At 46.9% G+C, this 17,957-nt stretch overlaps 1 protein-coding gene across 6 annotated transcripts in view; it reads right to left on the reverse strand.

Moving 5' to 3' along the window:
- CYFIP2 (cytoplasmic FMR1 interacting protein 2) overlaps positions 1–17,957 on the reverse strand; it is a 128,931-nt gene that overhangs the window by 33,448 nt on the left and 77,526 nt on the right. For all 6 annotated transcript variants that reach the window (XM_049647895.1, XM_049647896.1, XM_049647894.1 and 3 more), the window contains 3 exons: positions 6,024–6,167; positions 4,466–4,556; positions 2,977–3,107 (listed from right to left, as the gene is read on the reverse strand). In XM_049647895.1, coding sequence (XP_049503852.1) covers positions 2,977–3,107; positions 4,466–4,556; positions 6,024–6,167 — 366 coding nt within the window. The remainder of the gene's footprint in view (positions 1–2,976; positions 3,108–4,465; positions 4,557–6,023; positions 6,168–17,957) is intronic.

A 17,957-nucleotide genomic window follows, 5' to 3' on the forward strand; every position in this document is an offset into this window, starting at 1 on the left:
TACATGGAGAAAATAGCTGAACTATCTGATATGCTTTTTTTCCCTAGATTTTTTTTTTCAATGCAGTATATTTTGTGGGTTTTATTTTTTTGTTTATTTTAATTTTTTTTAAGCCAATGCAGGGCTTGAACTTACAACCCTGAAATCCAGACCTGAGCTGAGTCAAGAGGCAGAAGCTTAACTGACTGAGCCACCCAGGCACCACCCTCTTTTTTGCTTATTTTATATATATGGCATCATAATATGTGTCTTGTGCTGGGACTTGCTTTTTCTCACTCAGCATTGTGTCTTTCAACATTTTCTATGTGGGTACATACACCTTATTCTTTGTAACTCTTCAGAGTCCTCCAGGAGAAGGTCCTCTGTGGATGGCCATTAAGGGCCCTCCCTTCCACCTTCCCTCCCTTTCTTTTTTTGCTAATTGTTCTTTAATTAGAACAATTGATATGTCATTTAAATATTTATTTTATTTCAGTTCTGTAAACACAAAGGCTCCAGAAAGCTCATGCCTCATTCTAATCTCAGAAAGTACTATGTTGGCCTGGGGATTCCCCCAGTTGTCTAAGTAGAAAGCATAGCACAGAGCTTTGTGGGGGCCCTGATTCTTGCTCTGTTGGCCTCCGCCAGGACTGGAGTCAGTGCTGGAAACCTGTGCTTTCCTTCTTCCACCTCTGCTGCTGATGTGCCATGAGACCTCAGGAGACCAGCTCCCCTCTCTGGTTCCCCACTTCCTCCCTCATGAATAGAGGGGTGGGGACATATACTGTTAAGGTCTCTCTCAGCTCTGAAGGTCTTTTATCCTGAGTATCCTCTTGTCTTCAGTGATATATGCAAGTGACCACCTTGGCATGGCTGCCTGAGAAAAATTTTCCCTGTCCTTATAGTCCCATCAATAGTCTGCTTCTTAGGGGAAACTTAATTGGTGCTCTCGGGTCACAACTCCTCATGAAAGAAGGTGCTAACAGGAGACACGTAGGCCTGAGGCTTCAGGGGCCAGCCCTCCCCCACCTCCACCCCTCCTGGTGCCCCTGGAGCCTCTCCTCATCTTTCTGAAGCCTTGAACAGAACTGTGTTTCCTACTCATCCCTGTGACTTCTGAAGGCTAAGTTGCCATGGCAACACAGGCCACTGAACCGTGTTCAAAACCTGTTACCATAAAGAGGAACACTTAGCTGTCTCAAGAGTCTATTTAAAGGGGAACAGAGAGGCAATTACTCCTCATGGAGGGAGAGCAAAACCGTGTGCATTTCTGAGCCTCTCCACGGGGAAGGGTCTGAGAGAACAGATAGGACACATCCTCATTGTAGAGGTGGGGACCTCAGACGTGGAGTGAACTGGCTCGCTCTGGGTCACACGGGACTGTTAGAGGCAGGGATCACTAGGGTTCTTATTCCGAGCTTTTCATCTCACTCTACCCCTGTTACGTCTCCTCCCTAGTGCCTTCCTTTCCCTCCCCTCTCCATGTGCTTCTGCCTCCAGGACAAACCCTGAGCTGGGCAGCTGCAAACAGCCGCAGCGTGTTTATGGCTGGTTCTTCTCCCAAGGCCCAAAGGGCCTTTCCCAAGAGTAAATCAGACCCTCTGCCTCACTCTCCATTTCACAACACTCCAACGAATTCCTACCCAGGACTGCCACCTGTTCCTCCCTCCTCTGCTCCTATCTTGTCCCCTGTGCCCCTCTATTCCAGCTCATTCCAGGTTTTTTTCTTTCTTACAAATATCAAGCTCTACCCTCTCTGAAATCAGCATATCCCTCCCGACCACCATCACGCTCTATCCCGGTTTCCCTTTTATGCCCTCACAGCATGTACCACCCTCTGCCTTCACGATGTTTGGATGGTCATAATCTGTCTCTCTTAATGAAGGCTATTCACACACAACCTAGAACTGCAGTCAGCAATGAACGGGCTCTCCATACCCCTGTGCTGTATGAGTGCACAGAGGCTGAGAGATCTTCCCAGGCTGAGATGATGCACCCTCAGAGCGACACCCCTCTCCCTTTCCTTCCACTACTCCACTGCATACATGGCCCCGTGGCTGGAGGGCTGTGGACCCCACACACAGAGGAGCAGGTAGCATGGAGTGCTGGTGAGAATGGGAAGGAGGCAGGCAGCCTCTGTGACCAAGCCACAAGGGACGGTGGGGACTGCCGAATGGTCAGGCAACTAAAAGGTGCCCTGGGTCTGTGTGGTCCTGGGAAGTGGGAGTATGGGGAGGCGAGCCTGTGCTCATCCTGCTAACTACCACCAGTTATTTAGTTCTTACTGTGTGCACTTTGCACGTTTTGTCTCCTTTCAGCCTCTAAACTACCCTGAGGGTTAGCGTGGCCGTCTCCCATCACACCAAAGGAAGAGAGCACTATGTGCTCTCCCCTCAGCCTGGACCACGATTCCTGGTTCTTCAGCAGGCCAATTCCTGACGCTTCTCCTGGTCACCCCCTGAGGGAAGTCCTCCCTTTCTCACCAAGACCACACCAGGTTCTGTTTTGTGTTCCCACAAAACCCTGCACTCCTCCCTCCGAGCATTGCTGTAATGTACGCACAGCATTTCTGTGTGAATACATGGCTCAGTGTGAGTCTCCCCGCCACTGTGCAGGACACAGGGCAGGGGCTGACGATGACTCCACCCCCCAGTGCAGTGACCGGCCTGTGGCAGCCAAGCAGTTGTTATTTGTTTAATGAGTAGATGGAAAACTAAGCCTCGGATGAATTGCTGGGATCCTGTGGCTAGTGAAGGTGGGGCTGGGACAGGAACCCAGGTCTGTCTAACGCCAGAGCCTGTGTTCCTCCCAGGGTTCAAATGGTCAGAGCTGCCTGAGAGCAGAACAGATCTGTAGCACATACCCCGCACGGGACAACACAAGTCTATGCTGCAGGGCCTGCTGAGCAGGATACCCTGGGGGGCCTCAGGTCTCTGGCTGGGCTGGGGGTCCCTTCCAGCCTGGAGACGCTCCAATTTCTTTGGGCTCAGGACTCACCAGAGCTTGCTCTATGAGCAGGCAGAACAGGATGGCATTGCCCACCTCCCTCAGGCTCTGGAACACATCTGTTTTGAGCTCTGCATACTCAATGATGTCCTTCAGCTGGTGGTGGAAGAACTCCAGGATCCCTGGGGAATGAAGGCAGACAGTTAGTGGGAAACTGACCCTGCTCAGGCAGGATGATGGGAAGGGCCAACAGAGCAACAGCCCAGACCTGAGTGGGATGGCGAAAAACCAAACCCCTACCTCTCTACATGTGGGCCAGGGGTGAGACTTCTTTCAGGGCTCAGTACTAAAGAAAACTCAGGAGGCTGGCTCAAATCTTTTTTGGAACAAAACAAACATACGCAAATACAGCATCCCTGAATCTCTCCCAGTCCCTCCAAAAAGTTGTATGAATTCTTAATAACAGGAATTAACACTTATTTATAAGGGCTAGGTATTATGCTAAGCACTTTATCTACAACATCTCATTTAATACAACAATACCATGAAGGGCACTATTACTTTTATTTTTAGATTATGGTCAGAGAGGGTAAGTGGCAGGCCCATAGTCACACAGCTAGTAAGTGGGGCACCTATGATTGAAAACCAGAGCTTCCAAGGGCAAGCCCTTTTCTCTCTTTCTTTCTTTCTTTTCTTTCTTTCTTTTCTTTCTTTTCTTTCTTTCTTTCTTTCTTTCTTTCTTTCTTTCTTTCTTTCTTTTAGGTTTATTTATTTTTTGAGAGAGAGAGAGAGAGGAAATCTCAAGCTGATTCTACACTGTCAGAGCAGAGCCCAACGCGGGGCTCGAACTCAAGAACCATGAGATCATGACCTGAGCCGAAATCAAGAATCAGACGCTTAACCGACTGAGCCACCTAGGTGTCCCCAAGCCCTTTTCTACTCTGAATCACACACACTCAGCACCTGACAGCTTGGTTTTTAGGAAAAAACACCAGGTGCCAAACTCACAGTCTCCACCTTTCCCAATTCCCATTCCCCAGATTCAGTCCCTGTGCCATTCACTATTAGGGAAGGAAAGAATGATTTCTCTGCTCAGAGGCAGACTGGCAAAACTCCTGTTTCCTGACTCACCTTAGAAATGTCACTTGTATCACCACCTGCAGCACCTGCGTCCTCCAATGGGCAAATGGAGGAAGGGATCCTGGAGGTGCTGAGTTAGAAAAGACCTTTACAAGAAGGCTGTAAATGCTCTACAGCTGCTGTCCTCCCTAGCTCCCCAGCAGTCCTGTGGAGGCAGGCCCAATAGGCATCCTTTACCTTCACTGGGGAAGATGATGCTACTGCTCAGAGGGATTATAGATGCTTCAAGGCTATCTAGCTAATGGAGGAGGTAGGATGCTAACCCAGTGCTGGGCCAGCTTGTGGGCCTGTTAGAGAAGCAAACCTTTCCAGGTAGATGGTCAGGGCTCCTGACCACCACAGGGTGGGCCTGGATTACTCTCCTATCACTACCCCCTGCCCCTGGCTCCCCATCACCAACCTGGGGAGCCATACTCGTGTCGGGGCAAGCGGCATATCTTAGGCATCACCTCGATCAGTGTCTTCACGTACTGGAGAATGGTTCCTTGGAGCTGACAAAAGAGGGCAAAATGAGTGAATAATCCATCACTGCTGTCTATGTGTAACTCTGGACTAAATGCTGGGCTCTGGGGGTGTACAGGGTTCTGTTGCGGCCTGTGGGTAAGTGCTATGGACTGAATGTGTCTCCCCAAAGTTCATATATTGAAACTCCATCCCCCAGTGTGATGGCGTGTGGTGTTGGGGCCTTTGGGAGGTAATGAAGTCTTGGGAGTGGAGCTTCATGATGGGATTAGTGCCCTTATAAGAAGAGACAAGAGACAGGTGAGCTTGCTCTCTGTCATGTAGGGACACAATGAGAAGGCAGGCATCTGAACACTAGGAGGAGGGTCCTTGCTAGAACCCGCCCATGCTGGCACCCTGACCTTGGACTTCCAGCCTCCAGAACTGTGAAAAATCAACATTTGTTGTTTAAGCCACCTGGTCTGTGTTATTTTGTTATAGCAGTTGGAGCTGCCTAGGCCAGTAAGGCACTGCTCCCTGAGAGGAGGGAGTAGGTTCTCTCCTAAATGTGGGGGCACAGCCCTATTCTCTTTAATAACAAAAAATAGGCCTTTATGAGACAGAAAAGGGAGCTGTCTCATTAGTCCCTTGGGAATATACACTTCCAGGAGGGCAATTTCAAGGTATGAGCCTTTCCTGGGATTGAGGTGCTTATATGAGATCCAGATTAAGAGCTAAAATGTTATGGGCCAAGGAGCTGTAGAGACAGACACATTAGCTAATTTAAACACAGAAAATACATTGCACATTTATCCCTCCTATGTCCAAGGCAGACATCTTTAACCCATTACATTTTCCTGTTTAACTCTGGATTTAGCGTCACAATCTGTAACAACTCGTGGCTCTACACAGCTGTTAGCAGAGGAGCGGTGAGCAGGCGAATCCTGCTTCCTATTTCTGGTGTGGCTACTTATTACTTTAGCTACTTCTCTCTTGTCATCTCAAAATTTCAGGAAAATCTTGTTTAAGTGTTTCAGCTTTACTTCGGCGTGTCATGGGGAAGTAAATGGAGCTTTGGATGATCACACTTGAAATGGGATACAGAATTCCCTTGAGGCTAGCGCAGTGTTGCAAGTGTTTAGCAAGAAATCCCAAGGGGAAGAAGCGTGGTGATTGATTAGAGATATGTGCCGTGAGCACAGGAGGGGAAAATGGCAGCACATGTGCCATGGAGTTTTCACGCTCAGGTTCAAAAACACTGCATAGGCGGAGTGTGTGAGCAGTAATTAGTAGGCCCTAAAGGTCAACATCAGGATTGCTGAGTTCATTTATCAAGTACAGTGAGTAAGCTCTGGGTCAGAAAGTGAGAGGGAAAGCCATGGCGTCAGAAGGTACACAGAAATGTTACAGAGTGCTACGTAAGAGGAACCCAGGGATAAGGGCACAGGATTCCCCGGGGTTATTCCTACAGACAGAGCTGAAGGCATGTACCAGGACTCATGGAGGCCCCTCCTTACCAAACTCTTGACGATCTTCAGCAGTTCCTCCATGACCACAGCAATGCCCTGGTAACCCAGGAGTCTACAGATGGTCTTGAAATGGGGGGGCCCAACGAAGTTCCTGTAGGAGCTGTAGATGTGGCTGTAGGCAATGTTGAGAGGCTGGAAAACAGAGGATGTGGCAGAGTAAGAGGCTGGGAAATAAAAGATGCTGGCATGAGTCCTGGAGAGAGATGTTTTGCTGCTGAAAGGGATGAAGACCTGACATCATCTGTGATCTCTCACTGGGGACCCCTGTGAATATGTCTGCAAGAAGATGGTCACGGAGAGACCACAGGGTGGCATGAAGGCCACTAGGTGAGCAGTGGTTCCCCAGCAGAAGTGGAGAAAGGGCTTTCAGGCGAGAACCTTTTTTTACAGACGCTCCTGCCACTCACAAACCAGGAAGGACTCTGACAAACAGCCATGGGGTGGGGATACAACAGATGGTTTTGTTTTTCTAGGGATATTTCTGGTCCTTGAAACTGGCTGGAAGAACTGTGTGGAAACTCAGTAGCATCTTCCCGTTGTTTTCTACTCTTTGTTGTCTCCATTTATAGTGGGGTGGGGTCTTGGGAACAGACAATCCTGGGGTCAGGACACCTGTGTTGAATGCATGGGGATCACCTACCCTTTTTGGAACCTCAGTTTCTTCATCTACAAAATTAGAGCGTTGGATTAAATCAGTGGTTTCATAACTTTTCAAGTGGCAGTCCAAATGAAAAGTGTCACGGGGGCCAGTGTGTGAAACAGACCAACACAGAGTCGCTCTGTTTGGCTGCTGGGTGGGGGGCCCAGAGTCCTAGCCACTGACTGGCTGCCTCCGCCCTCTGGACTCCAAGAGACACCTTCACTGAATTAGTGCAATTTGTTTAAGATCTCTTTCTGTCTGGGAATATGTGACCAAATATATATAGGGCTTCCAATTGGTCTCACTCGGTTGGTGAGACTGCAGAGTTATTGTTGACTTTGTTCTTGAAATGCCACAACCTGTGGTATGCCTCATGCCAGGCTTTGTGAAGCCCTCCATGTGCATTCTTGATTAACCTTCACAACAAACATACAGTTCGTAGCCCTGTTTCACAGATGACGGGACTGAGGTTCAAGGGGGTAAGGAGCTTGCTCAAGGTCACACGGTCCTGAGGTAACTGAGCTGTGACCCGAATCCAGATAGATCTGATTCCAAAGCCCATGTCCTTCACCTCTATATATAATCATGGACTTTGGAGGCTGAGTTCTATTAGAAACCATACCCAGTTTTTTAGAAAAGACATCACTTCAAAGCTTAGTTCTGAGTGTAGTCTCCTACCTGGAATTGTAAAAATCTAATACCCATGGAACATGCAATTATGTAAAGACCACATCTGATATTTTATTAGCGGAAATTCAACATTAGTTAGCTAATTAGAAATTCTACATGAATTAAATAGGAACTGTAGTGATGCTTCTGGAGGGCTGCGAGATTCTCAACTCCCTTTGGAGCCACTGAAGGAAGATTTAATTATGTTCAGCCCAGGCTCTGCAGTAAGTATGTTCTACCATAAATGAATTCCAAACTTCACACAACAAGCATCACAATTACAGTACTCTCTAATAACAAAGATACATGAAGAACACCATTAGAGTACCCACTGATAATAAGAATTCGTGAGGAATCAGAACACCCCCGCATCCAGCAGGATGAATAATACAACAGCTCGTTCGGTAAGGTAATGCTGACATACGGTGAGGCTTGGAACGTGAGAAGGAGCAGCACTCTGTACCCAGCATGGATGTGCTGTCACAAATTCTACTGGAACCTGGGGGAGGGATCTTTTATGTAGTTACTAGAGATTTCTAAATGTTATGAGGCAGGAATGGTTTATGTAGGGAGGGAAATATAATTGATTGGAAAGCATGATGTTCACCAAAGTCAATGATCAATAAACACTGGAAGTATTCATATGAATGGTTGAGAGTTGAGTTTGAATCAGTCCACCACAGAACCAGGTTGGGCCATATAATTTTCTGTGTATGAAAGTAAAAACTATTTTAGTGACTCTGTAACAGGCCACCCTGTACAACAGGGTTGGGACAGGGTGAGGTGAGGGAGGCATTCATTCTCCTGAGTGAGTGCATCTTAGCTCTGGCCCTGTTATCAAAGTCCTATTCTGTATTCTCTTGTTTCCAGCCTAGGGATGAGGAGTATCCAGCAAACACCAAACAAACCATGGCTGACCTCTATTGAGGAGGGAGATTGATGAGAAAGGGGCAGGAGAGAATCATCTAGGTGATGGAAATGCCCTACATGCTGCTTGGGTTGCTGACTATACAGATGTATACATTTGTGAAAACTCATGAAACTGTATGTACACTTATGGTCTGTGGATGTTATGGACTGAATGGTTGTATCCCCTCAAAATTCATATGAAATCCTACCTCCTGTTGTGATGGTGGGACCTTTGGGAGGTAATTAAAGTCATGAGGGTGGAATCCTCATGAATGGGATTAATGCTCTTGTAAAAAGACAAATGAGAGAGCTTGTTTTCTTTTCTTTTCTTCCTTTCTCTCTCTTCCTCCCTTCCTCCCACCCTCTCTCTCTTCCTCTTTCTTTCTTCCTTTTCTTTCTTTCTTTCTTTCTTTCTTTCTTTCTTTCTTTCTTTCTTCCCTTCCCCCTCCATCCCTCCTCCTCTTTCTTTTTTCTTTCTTTCTTTTCTTTTCTTTCTTTCTTTTCCTTCCTTCCTTCCTTCCTTCCTTCCTTCCTTCCTTCCTTCCTTCTCCATCATGTGGAATACAGTGAGGAGGAGTCTATTTGCAAACCAGCAAGTGGGTCTGTGCTAGACAACTGATCTGCCAATACCATGGTCTCAGACTTCCCAGGCTCTAGGCAATAAATAAGTGTGTACACCAACCAGTCTATGGTATTGTTGTAGCAGCCTGAACTGATTAAGACTGCATCTTAACTCAATATGGTTATAACTCAATATAAATGTAAATTTAAAAAACCCACTGGGCTGATTTACTTGCCAACATTTGTTTTCAAAGATTAAAAAACAAAACCATGAGTTGAATTTTCTCCTGAAAAGGGCTGCAGCTCAAGACTGCACAGGAACAAGGGAATGATGACCTGGCTGTGCTGGGGGCATGTGACAGAGCTTACTGACTTCTAGAACCACCTTCTCATGTCCCCATCCACACCAGGCACTCAGGACTTCTCCTCTGAACCCAGTGAAGCTCACCTTCATCCCTTTTACAAATATCTCATGAAAGGAATTTCTGAGCAGCAGGGAGCTTTCAAATGGATATCCCTGACGGGTACAAAAGCAATCAACTTTTTTTTTTTTTTTTCCTGTCTGATTCTCTGACTTTTTCTTCCTGTTTTGTCTGATTCTAGAGGATGGACTTTTTGGGGGAGGGGGTGTGTGTAGGGGGTGGTGTGGTGCCTGAGTTTAAATCCTAGGTCCACAAATTTACTAGCTAGATGATTCTGAGCAAATGACTTATACTCTCTAGGCCAAGAACTCCAATAGGGTTGTTGGAAGTTTAAATGAGGCAACATATATAAGGCGCGATGCATAGTGCTTGGCACGTTGGAAGCACTCACCATGATAACCACCATTAATATTGCTTTGTTTGAGAATCTGGTAGGTAAAGACTAAGAAAATACAACTTCTTGGCCAAATGTCCCCCAGCAGCCTTGGTTGCAGTCATGATTCTCGGAACGTGGAGAGGGGAGTGCACCCAACGGGGTGAGATTTTACACGACACACTGTATATCCCACATGAGGTCATAGCTGGGACTAGCCAACGGAACACATCAAACATGCAGATTTTGCTCAATATTTACAACACTATAAAAACAGGAGCTGTCCAGCAACAGACCGTGCTGGGTAGAGGCCCTCATGGCTCCAAGTGTCCTGGGGAGGCTGCGAAACACAGTGTGGCTAGAAGGGAGCCCTGCCTGAGCCAGGGGTGGACAGGGGCGCTTCTTCTGAGCTCCTAGCTGCAGTGCTGTCTTCCTGGGCATTCCTCCTTAGCATTCGCGACCCTCCCTCCCACCCAAGCACCAAATGCCCTTAGCACTCATAGCAAGTGCAAATAAAAACATTCAGGGATAGAAACTGTTCAGCAGCCTCTCCAGTTCTAGGTGGAGAAGAAGAATAATTCTGGAATTGTTTCTACCACACACAGGGGTGTAAAGAACTCCCTTACAGACCCACTCAGTGCACACAAGAGGCCTCTTGTTGACCTTCCCACACCAGTCTTGGATTCTGGTCTAGACCACAAATTTAGGCCTCGGTTGATGGCCCAAGCTCAGGAAGGATCAGCATGAAATGAACAGAATTCAAGTCCTCTTAAGTGAATAAGTGAGTCAGCTCCCCTCACTCCCCCCCCACCCCCAAAATACACCACACCCATGCAGGAGGAAATACACACACACGCACACATGCATGCTGCAAAGTACATGCACACACACACCCCCAGAGGGCACCCATCTGACCTGCTGGCTCAATAGGAGGCTGGGCCCTATTGAGAAAATGTGGGAATATGGGAGCCTGGCCATTTTCTGAGGTTTAGCAAAGAAAAACAGGAAGGCAACATAACCTGAGACATTGGAAACTTGCTACATACCTCTTACACGGAACCAATCCTGCTGACTCAGGTAACTACCAGGCTGCCTGCCTTAGAAACTAATTATGTATCCTATTTAGGATGCCTCACTGGTTTAAATGCATACTGCACAAAATAGCTAACTTTATGAGATCTCAAGAAGTAAACAATCCTGATTCAGAAATTAGAACCATATTTTTAATACGTAACACAGACGTGCATTTTTTTTTTTTGAAGGCAAGACAGTATTTTAAGGAAGACAGAAAATAAGGTGAGTTTGATCTGGCAGATGCTGGGGCCCTGTAATATTATTAATATGGGCTTTAAAAAAAAAACCCTGTAAGATGTATACATAACCTAAAAGCTACCACTTTCACCATTTTTAAGTGTTGTATAAGGCGACTACCTCTCACGGACAGTAAACATGGCCAGCCACTCCAATTACTGAGGACTAGTTATTTGGCAAACTGAATTTGCAAGCAATCTGCATCTCTGCTTTCTGGAATCACAATCACTGTTTTCGGAGATCCCAAGAGGAGTTAAAACCGTTTCTAATTTTCCCGTTTTAGTTACAATTTCTCTAATGTTCCTTGACCAATCTGAATCCCATCAGTCCAGGGACACAAACATGACTTCCTAATTCAGGTGGAGAGCTCAGCTCAACTCTCTGAAATCCCCGCAGGGCAAGGAAGACTGGGGAGATAACAGCAACGCCCTCCTGGTTGAGAGCCTCCTTGAGAGCCCACAGGCTAAGATGTGTTAAAGGACTGATAGAGTCCTGAGTTAAAGGTTCAAGTCCATCGGTAGGAAGGGCTGACATTTCTGTCTCTTCCTGATGTGTCGTGAGCCGCAGGCAGGCTGGGTCTCCAGTGTCTGGCTTCTTTCCTGGGCTTCTTAGCTCAGAGGTTGAAAAATCCAAGATGGTTGCTGTAGAGGCCTCCCTCAGGAATCAGTGCTCCTCCCTTTCTTGTCTCGTGAATAAAGGCAAGAGGAGAAGGCAAGAGGGAGAACAGGAATGGAACTCTCTGGCGATACCATACCAACGCTATGTACAGTTAGAGATGCTAAGATTTTTGGAAGAAGCCAAAGTCATCGCTTTTTAAATAACCTATACCAATGTGATGACACCTAAGTGTGTAATGTTCCTCAGCTTATGAATAATTCCTTCATATATAAAATATACCCAGGTATGTTAGCTTTCTGTGGCAGCTATAACAAATTACCACAAATCTGGTAAAAAAGAGAAATAAATTATCTTAACAGTTCTGAAAGCCATAATCCAAAATCAGAATGATGGAGCTAAGATCAAGGTGTCGGCAGGGCCACACCGCCTCCAGAGGCTGGGGGAGGACCCATCCCTTGCCTCTTCCAGCTTTTGGTGCCTTCCAGCATTCCAAGGGTTGTGGCCTCCTCCGTTGTCTCTTGAGGTGTGGGCTCCTCCTCCATTTGTGTGTAACCTCCCTCTGCCTCCCTCTTATAAGGACACTTGTGATAGCATTTCAGACCCATCCTAATACTCTAGGATAATCTCCCATCTCATGGTCCTTCATTTAATCACATCCACAAAGCCCTTTTTTCAAATACAGTGATATTTCCAGGTGGCAGGATTAGGACCTGACATCTTTGGGGGCCATGATCAGCCTCCTACACCATGTAAGGCAGGTACAATCACCCCCATTCAGCAGAGGAGGAACCTAAGGGAAGTGAAATACAAGATGATATTCTACTGTGTGTACCAATTGGCAAAATAACAAAAAATTCTTCTGGACTAGTGGGTCAATAATGTTGTGTAGCTGGGGTGCGGTGCCATGCAGCCACGAGAGCGGAGGCAGCCACGGGAGCGGGGGCAGCCACGGGAGCGGGGGCAGCCACGGGAGCGGGGGCAGCCACAGCAAAGCCAGTAGCACTGCTGGTGGGGCCGTCAGTGGGGCTGATGCAGACTCCGCTGGGCAGGCCAGGCCGGACGCTGGCACCAAGGGATGGGCCCAGCTGAGATGTCTCAGCTGGATGTAGCAATGCACTGGGTCCTACATCTCAAGGATATGACTTAATGGAAAAAGCGTCGCAAGAGAATGATGGATTTCCTTGAGGTCAAATCATGGCTCGGACAGGGGCGTCATTCAGCTAGTGACAACCACACCAAACACAAGGTCATACCGACAATTTCTACAGACTGAAATTATTGGGAAATTACTGATATACTTTAAGGGCTGATTTGTATGACAATCTATGTCACTTGGAAGGCAGTTTTATGATAGACTCTATATAATTTACTTGACTTAGTACATTTAAAATTTAGGCCATATACTAATTTCAATTATTGGCCGGGCTGTTAAACATCTTTTACACTTAGTATCACCCCTCACCCTAAGTGACAGAGCTCTTGGTCAGGGGTACGTGGACTCCAGATTCCACAGCAGGGGACCTCAGAAGAGGAAAAACACTCGCTGAGTGCATCTCTCCAGATGTATTTAATGGTTTCCCTGCTTCTGTGGCTACATTCAGGTGGCTGGATGTTCTCTCTGAGGTCTTTTAATTCCTCGTCTGCTCCCATCATTCTGGAATCCACTAAACTGTGAAGTCCTGTCTCTACTGCTCAAGAGAAGCTAAGCAAAGGTAAGCATTCCTGTTGATTACTGTTGACTGAAGAATAAGGCAGGCACAAGAGTGGAGCATCAGGGAGGCTGGCCAGGAGCGCCGGCTCTAGGGATCCAGACCGGGAGACGGCTCGGCTCTGCCAAACCTCACTTTGTGTTGATGGTCAAGTTAATTAACCCCTCTGAGCCTCAGTTTCCCCCTGTGTACAATGGTGATAAGAGTCCTACTTCAAAGAGTCGTCACCTGGGTAAAGTGATAAAGCACATGTAAAATGCAACAAAATGCATTTTGTTATTTCTGAGTTGTATGGATTTGACTGTTGTCTTTGAGTCTTTCTGTATTCTTTAATTTATGTACAATGCGCATACACACACACATATATATATTTAAAATAAAACTTTTTTAGAAGGAAGGAAGGAAGGATCATGTAGGGTGCAAACCTTGTCCATATCAGCCTCTGGATGAAGAAGCTACAGTCAACTCAGGCAATGGCTCTGACCACTGACTTTTCTTCTGAATAGTAACTACTGTTCCTAAGCCCGGCACTCACAGAGATGGGTTCATTACACTGCTCCAACACTGTAAGACAGGTATTCTTGATATTTGCATCAATAGAAGAGTTAACGTTAACAAGGTATAGAAAAATGAGGGAATCCGTCAAGGCCACAGAGGCAGGATTCAAACCCAGCCTTGGGATTTTAAGGTCTGTACCCTGAACAACGACCTTGTGCTGGGTGCCAGCCAGCTTTGGGACTGGGGATAACCTCACATCACCCCTTTGTTGCCACCTTCAGGAAGGGCACAGGGACCCCCACTCTGGCTGGTTTCCTCTAGCAGTCATTTACTAATGGTGTAAACCAATCAGGGCCGTCCTGGCCTCCCTGAAGGTGGAGAAAGAGTAAGCCTTCCTGGGATGTGATCTCCTGAGGCCAGTGCCTCCAGAAGATTTATCTCAAGCACCGAGGGCTGCGTTGGCTCCTCCGGGTGCTGCTGGTGGATGGTGATGGCCAAAGGGGCAGGACGCACCCAGGACTCAGGGTCGGGGGCCTGCTTTTCACTGCTGGCTCTGCCTCTAGTCAGTCGTATGGTTTGAGGATGCCCTCCCTTCCCTTGGGATCTGTGAAACAGGAAGGCTTCTAGGCCTCCCTCCCATTCTCTAAGTGTCTCAACTTCTCAAATAAGAAGCTCACCATTAAAAATGGCATCCAGGAGCATTAAAAATAAATTCCCATTTTCTGTGGCAAAGGCTTGAGTTCTATCTCGTCACTCCACAGGCCTCCCAAGTCTGGTATTTTTATTTCCCTCAAAATAACCTTTTCAAAAGGCACCTGCAAACTACCATGGTGGCCTTTCTGTGGAGAGGACACTTTCATGTTCTGCAGGGAGTCACCATTAGCACACATTACGGCAGAGTTTAGACAGGCCCCTGGGAAGACCTAATGCCATGGGAAAGACACAGAGCAAGTGTCTAATCAAGGGACATCCCGGGACTCCAAGGCTCACAGAGACCCTTGGCCAGGGGAGGGTCTGTGACTCACCGGGAAACTCTTCAGAACTTTTTGATTATCACTCATGTGGATCACAAGGAGACTTTCATGGGTTCACTTGGATACTTTGGCCGAGAACCAAGAAGAGAAAGAAACCCTGACTTTTAAAAGCACATAATTTGTGTAAAATAATTCAGGTCTAAATCTGCCTAAGCCGGGGCTGCTATCACAAATTTCCACAAACTTGGTAGCTTAGGATGACAGAACTTGATTCTCTTCATATATCAGATGTGCTCTGTGCTCGCCCCAATAGAGTGCTGGCAGCAAATTCTTTTGAGGTTGAGGAGACCAGGAAGGGGTAGAATTGCGGAGGCAGATAGAGTTTTGTGGGAAATGGAAGTAGTCAGGGTTCTTCAAAGAGAAGGAACTTTGGGGATCATCCAATCCAGGAATAGTAAAGGGTTTCCATTTCTGGTCTCAGCTCCAACTGATGGACTGGGAAGCAGCTTCTTGGGATGCCTGTGTTTCTGAGTCCAAATGGAAGCAGTGTTGTATTAGTTTCCTAATGGCATTGTGACAAATGATCCCAAACGTGGAGCCTCAACACTGTAACATCCTATAGTTCTGGAGGCCAGGTACCTGAAATCAAGGTGCTGGCAGGGCCACGTGCCCACTGAAGATTCCATCCTTGCATCTTCCAGGCCCTGGCAGTGCCTGGCACTCTCTGGTTCTGGTGACATCACTGCAACCTTGGCCTCTGTCTTCACATGGCTCCTACCCCTTGTGCCCCTCTGTGTAAATCTCCCTCTCCTTTCTCTTATAAAGACACCAGTCATTGGATTCAGTGTTCCCCCTAAACCTAGGACAGTATTATTTCAAGATCCTCAACTAATTTAAATTTACAAAGACCCTATTTCCAAATAAGGTCACACCCTGAGGTTCTGGGTAGACTCAAATCAACCCAGTACATATGCTGTGATGGTTTAGAAAGGCTGACATGGGTTCAGGACTGGGCAGGGGGTAGAATCCTGCTTTCTATCTGCCATCCCCATCTAGCCCAAGGCTACTGCTTTACAGATGATGGAACTGAGGCCCAGAGAATAAGAGTCTTGACCAGTGTCATGTATCTGGAGACTGCCACAGGAGACAAGAATAAAGAAAGAAGATGGTAGGAGGTGGGGTGGGGGTGGGAGGGCAAGGGATAAAATTGCTGTTGAAATTGTGGGATAACTGATAATTGTATTTGACCATTGTCCAAAGAGGGTCTAGATGGGGCAAAAAATGATCGCCAGCCAATTACAGAGAAAATCTGGCAGCCTTGGAAGAATCAGTACCATTCTGAGGATCAGTTTGCAGGAGACTGCCTTTTTTTGGCCAAAGGAATGAGAGCTCCTCTCAGTGGGCAAAAGCCTTTCCAGACTGGTCCCTGAAAGCATCATGCGTACAGATGCCTGCTGGTTGCCATGGTGAATGATGCTGATCTGAAGAAATGAATAATGTGAGCGTTGGGGGCGACAGTGGGATTACTCAGACAGTGGCGAGAGAGACATCAAGGAGAGCCCAGAGCAGAGGAGGGGAGAAGGCTCCATTCCTTCAGCTTTGGTCCACTCTGTCTCTGCCTCTGCAGGCTGCGTTCTAACCAGATCCACCGCGAGCATCAGGTAAGGGACATAAATGACTCTTCTTGGAAATGGAAATGGCTTCTCCTTTCACACTCTGCTTGGAGGAGGGCCAGGCAATGGTAATATGAATAGCTAAAAATAGGGGGAATTTAGAAACAGAAGCAGAGAAAGAAAAACAAATAAGGGAGACTGATTTGGTCCCCAAAGCTGAGGATGCTGCTATAGTGTCTTGCCAGAAAGCTCTTAAAAATGTCTGCTGTAGAGAACTCAGTCTGCAAAGACAGCCAGCAGCAGATGTGAGGCAAACAAGAGAGAAGAGTCATGGCAAAAAAATGCGATTCCTGATCACCCCTGATGGAAGGGTTTTACAAAGGCCATAGCCTCTGTATTATAAGTAATGAATTAAGCTCTTTTCATTGTGGTCAGAAGTGTGTTTATAGGGATGTGTGGGGTGGAGTGAATGGGGGAGCTTATGAGAAAGGAGACTGATGAAGGGAGCTCAAATAGTCTCCTTGGCAATGACCTTCCCGGGAGGGATCTGAGCACACCTGTCTTGTCCCTTTCATTGCCTGTGTTTCTGGGATGAAATTTCCAACCAAACAGAAGGGAACTATTCCCCTTCCTGAGCATTTTAGTTCACTGTCATCCTTAGAGAAAACAAGGACTGAAAAATCACCCAATGCTCTGCATCTCTCTGCCCACCTCCTCTAGGAGAGTGGGCATGAAAATAGAGGGTCGGAGGGAGGCAGGGAAGACAGAAAGCAGCTTGTGATAGAAATCAGTTTGGCTTCATAGCCAATTCAGGTTAAAATCTGGTTGACGGGTTTTTACTAGGTCATTAATATCTAAAACGAAGGCTTCTGTATTTCACGTGAGACAGAAGGGGCAGAGAATAGGGCTGGGTAAGACCTGTACATGAACATACACAGGTTGAATGAATACGGCTGTCCCTGAATCGTAGATCAGGGGAAATTCAGTGGAGGGGAAACGCTATGTCTCAAACAGACAGAATTTAAGAGAAACCCCCAAATCTTGAAGATGGTGTTCTCTTACCAAAGCCGTAAGGCTGGGAATCTGAAGAGGGCTCATTTGATTTGTGGAAAAACAGCAACCAGGTCTGCGTACCAACACCTCATTTTGCGGTAACGTCCTGTAACTAAACCCAGCAGCCTTGCATTTGGAAATCCAGCAATTACGGGGCTTTGAGTCTACTTATCAGCTGAGTGACCTCAGATTGCTCATCTATACAATGGGGACCTAGCTCAGAGGGTGTGACATTTATTATGGCCTGTGAGCATGCAGCATGACACATACTAGATGTGACACAGCAACCACTCACTAACTGCTGGTGGTTAGTATCATCATCGATATTCACAGTACCAGAGATACTGAGCAGTAGCAATTATGCTGGTATTAGGAGCTGATTGCCTTGACCTACACAACTAATTTCCTGGGTATGTTTGCCTTTGGACAAACAAACAAAGAAATAAAACAGGAGCAGAGGCACTGGGGAGAAATCAGCTGCCAAGGAGTGATGACGCAAATCTCCTCTCTCACGGGCAACAGAGCTGGGAGGCTAAAATCGCAGTGGGCAGAATGTTCTAGATGACTGAGCT

Source organism: Panthera uncia, assembly GCF_023721935.1.
Source record: "Panthera uncia isolate 11264 chromosome A1 unlocalized genomic scaffold, Puncia_PCG_1.0 HiC_scaffold_17, whole genome shotgun sequence".
NCBI lineage: Eukaryota > Metazoa > Chordata > Mammalia > Carnivora > Felidae > Panthera > Panthera uncia.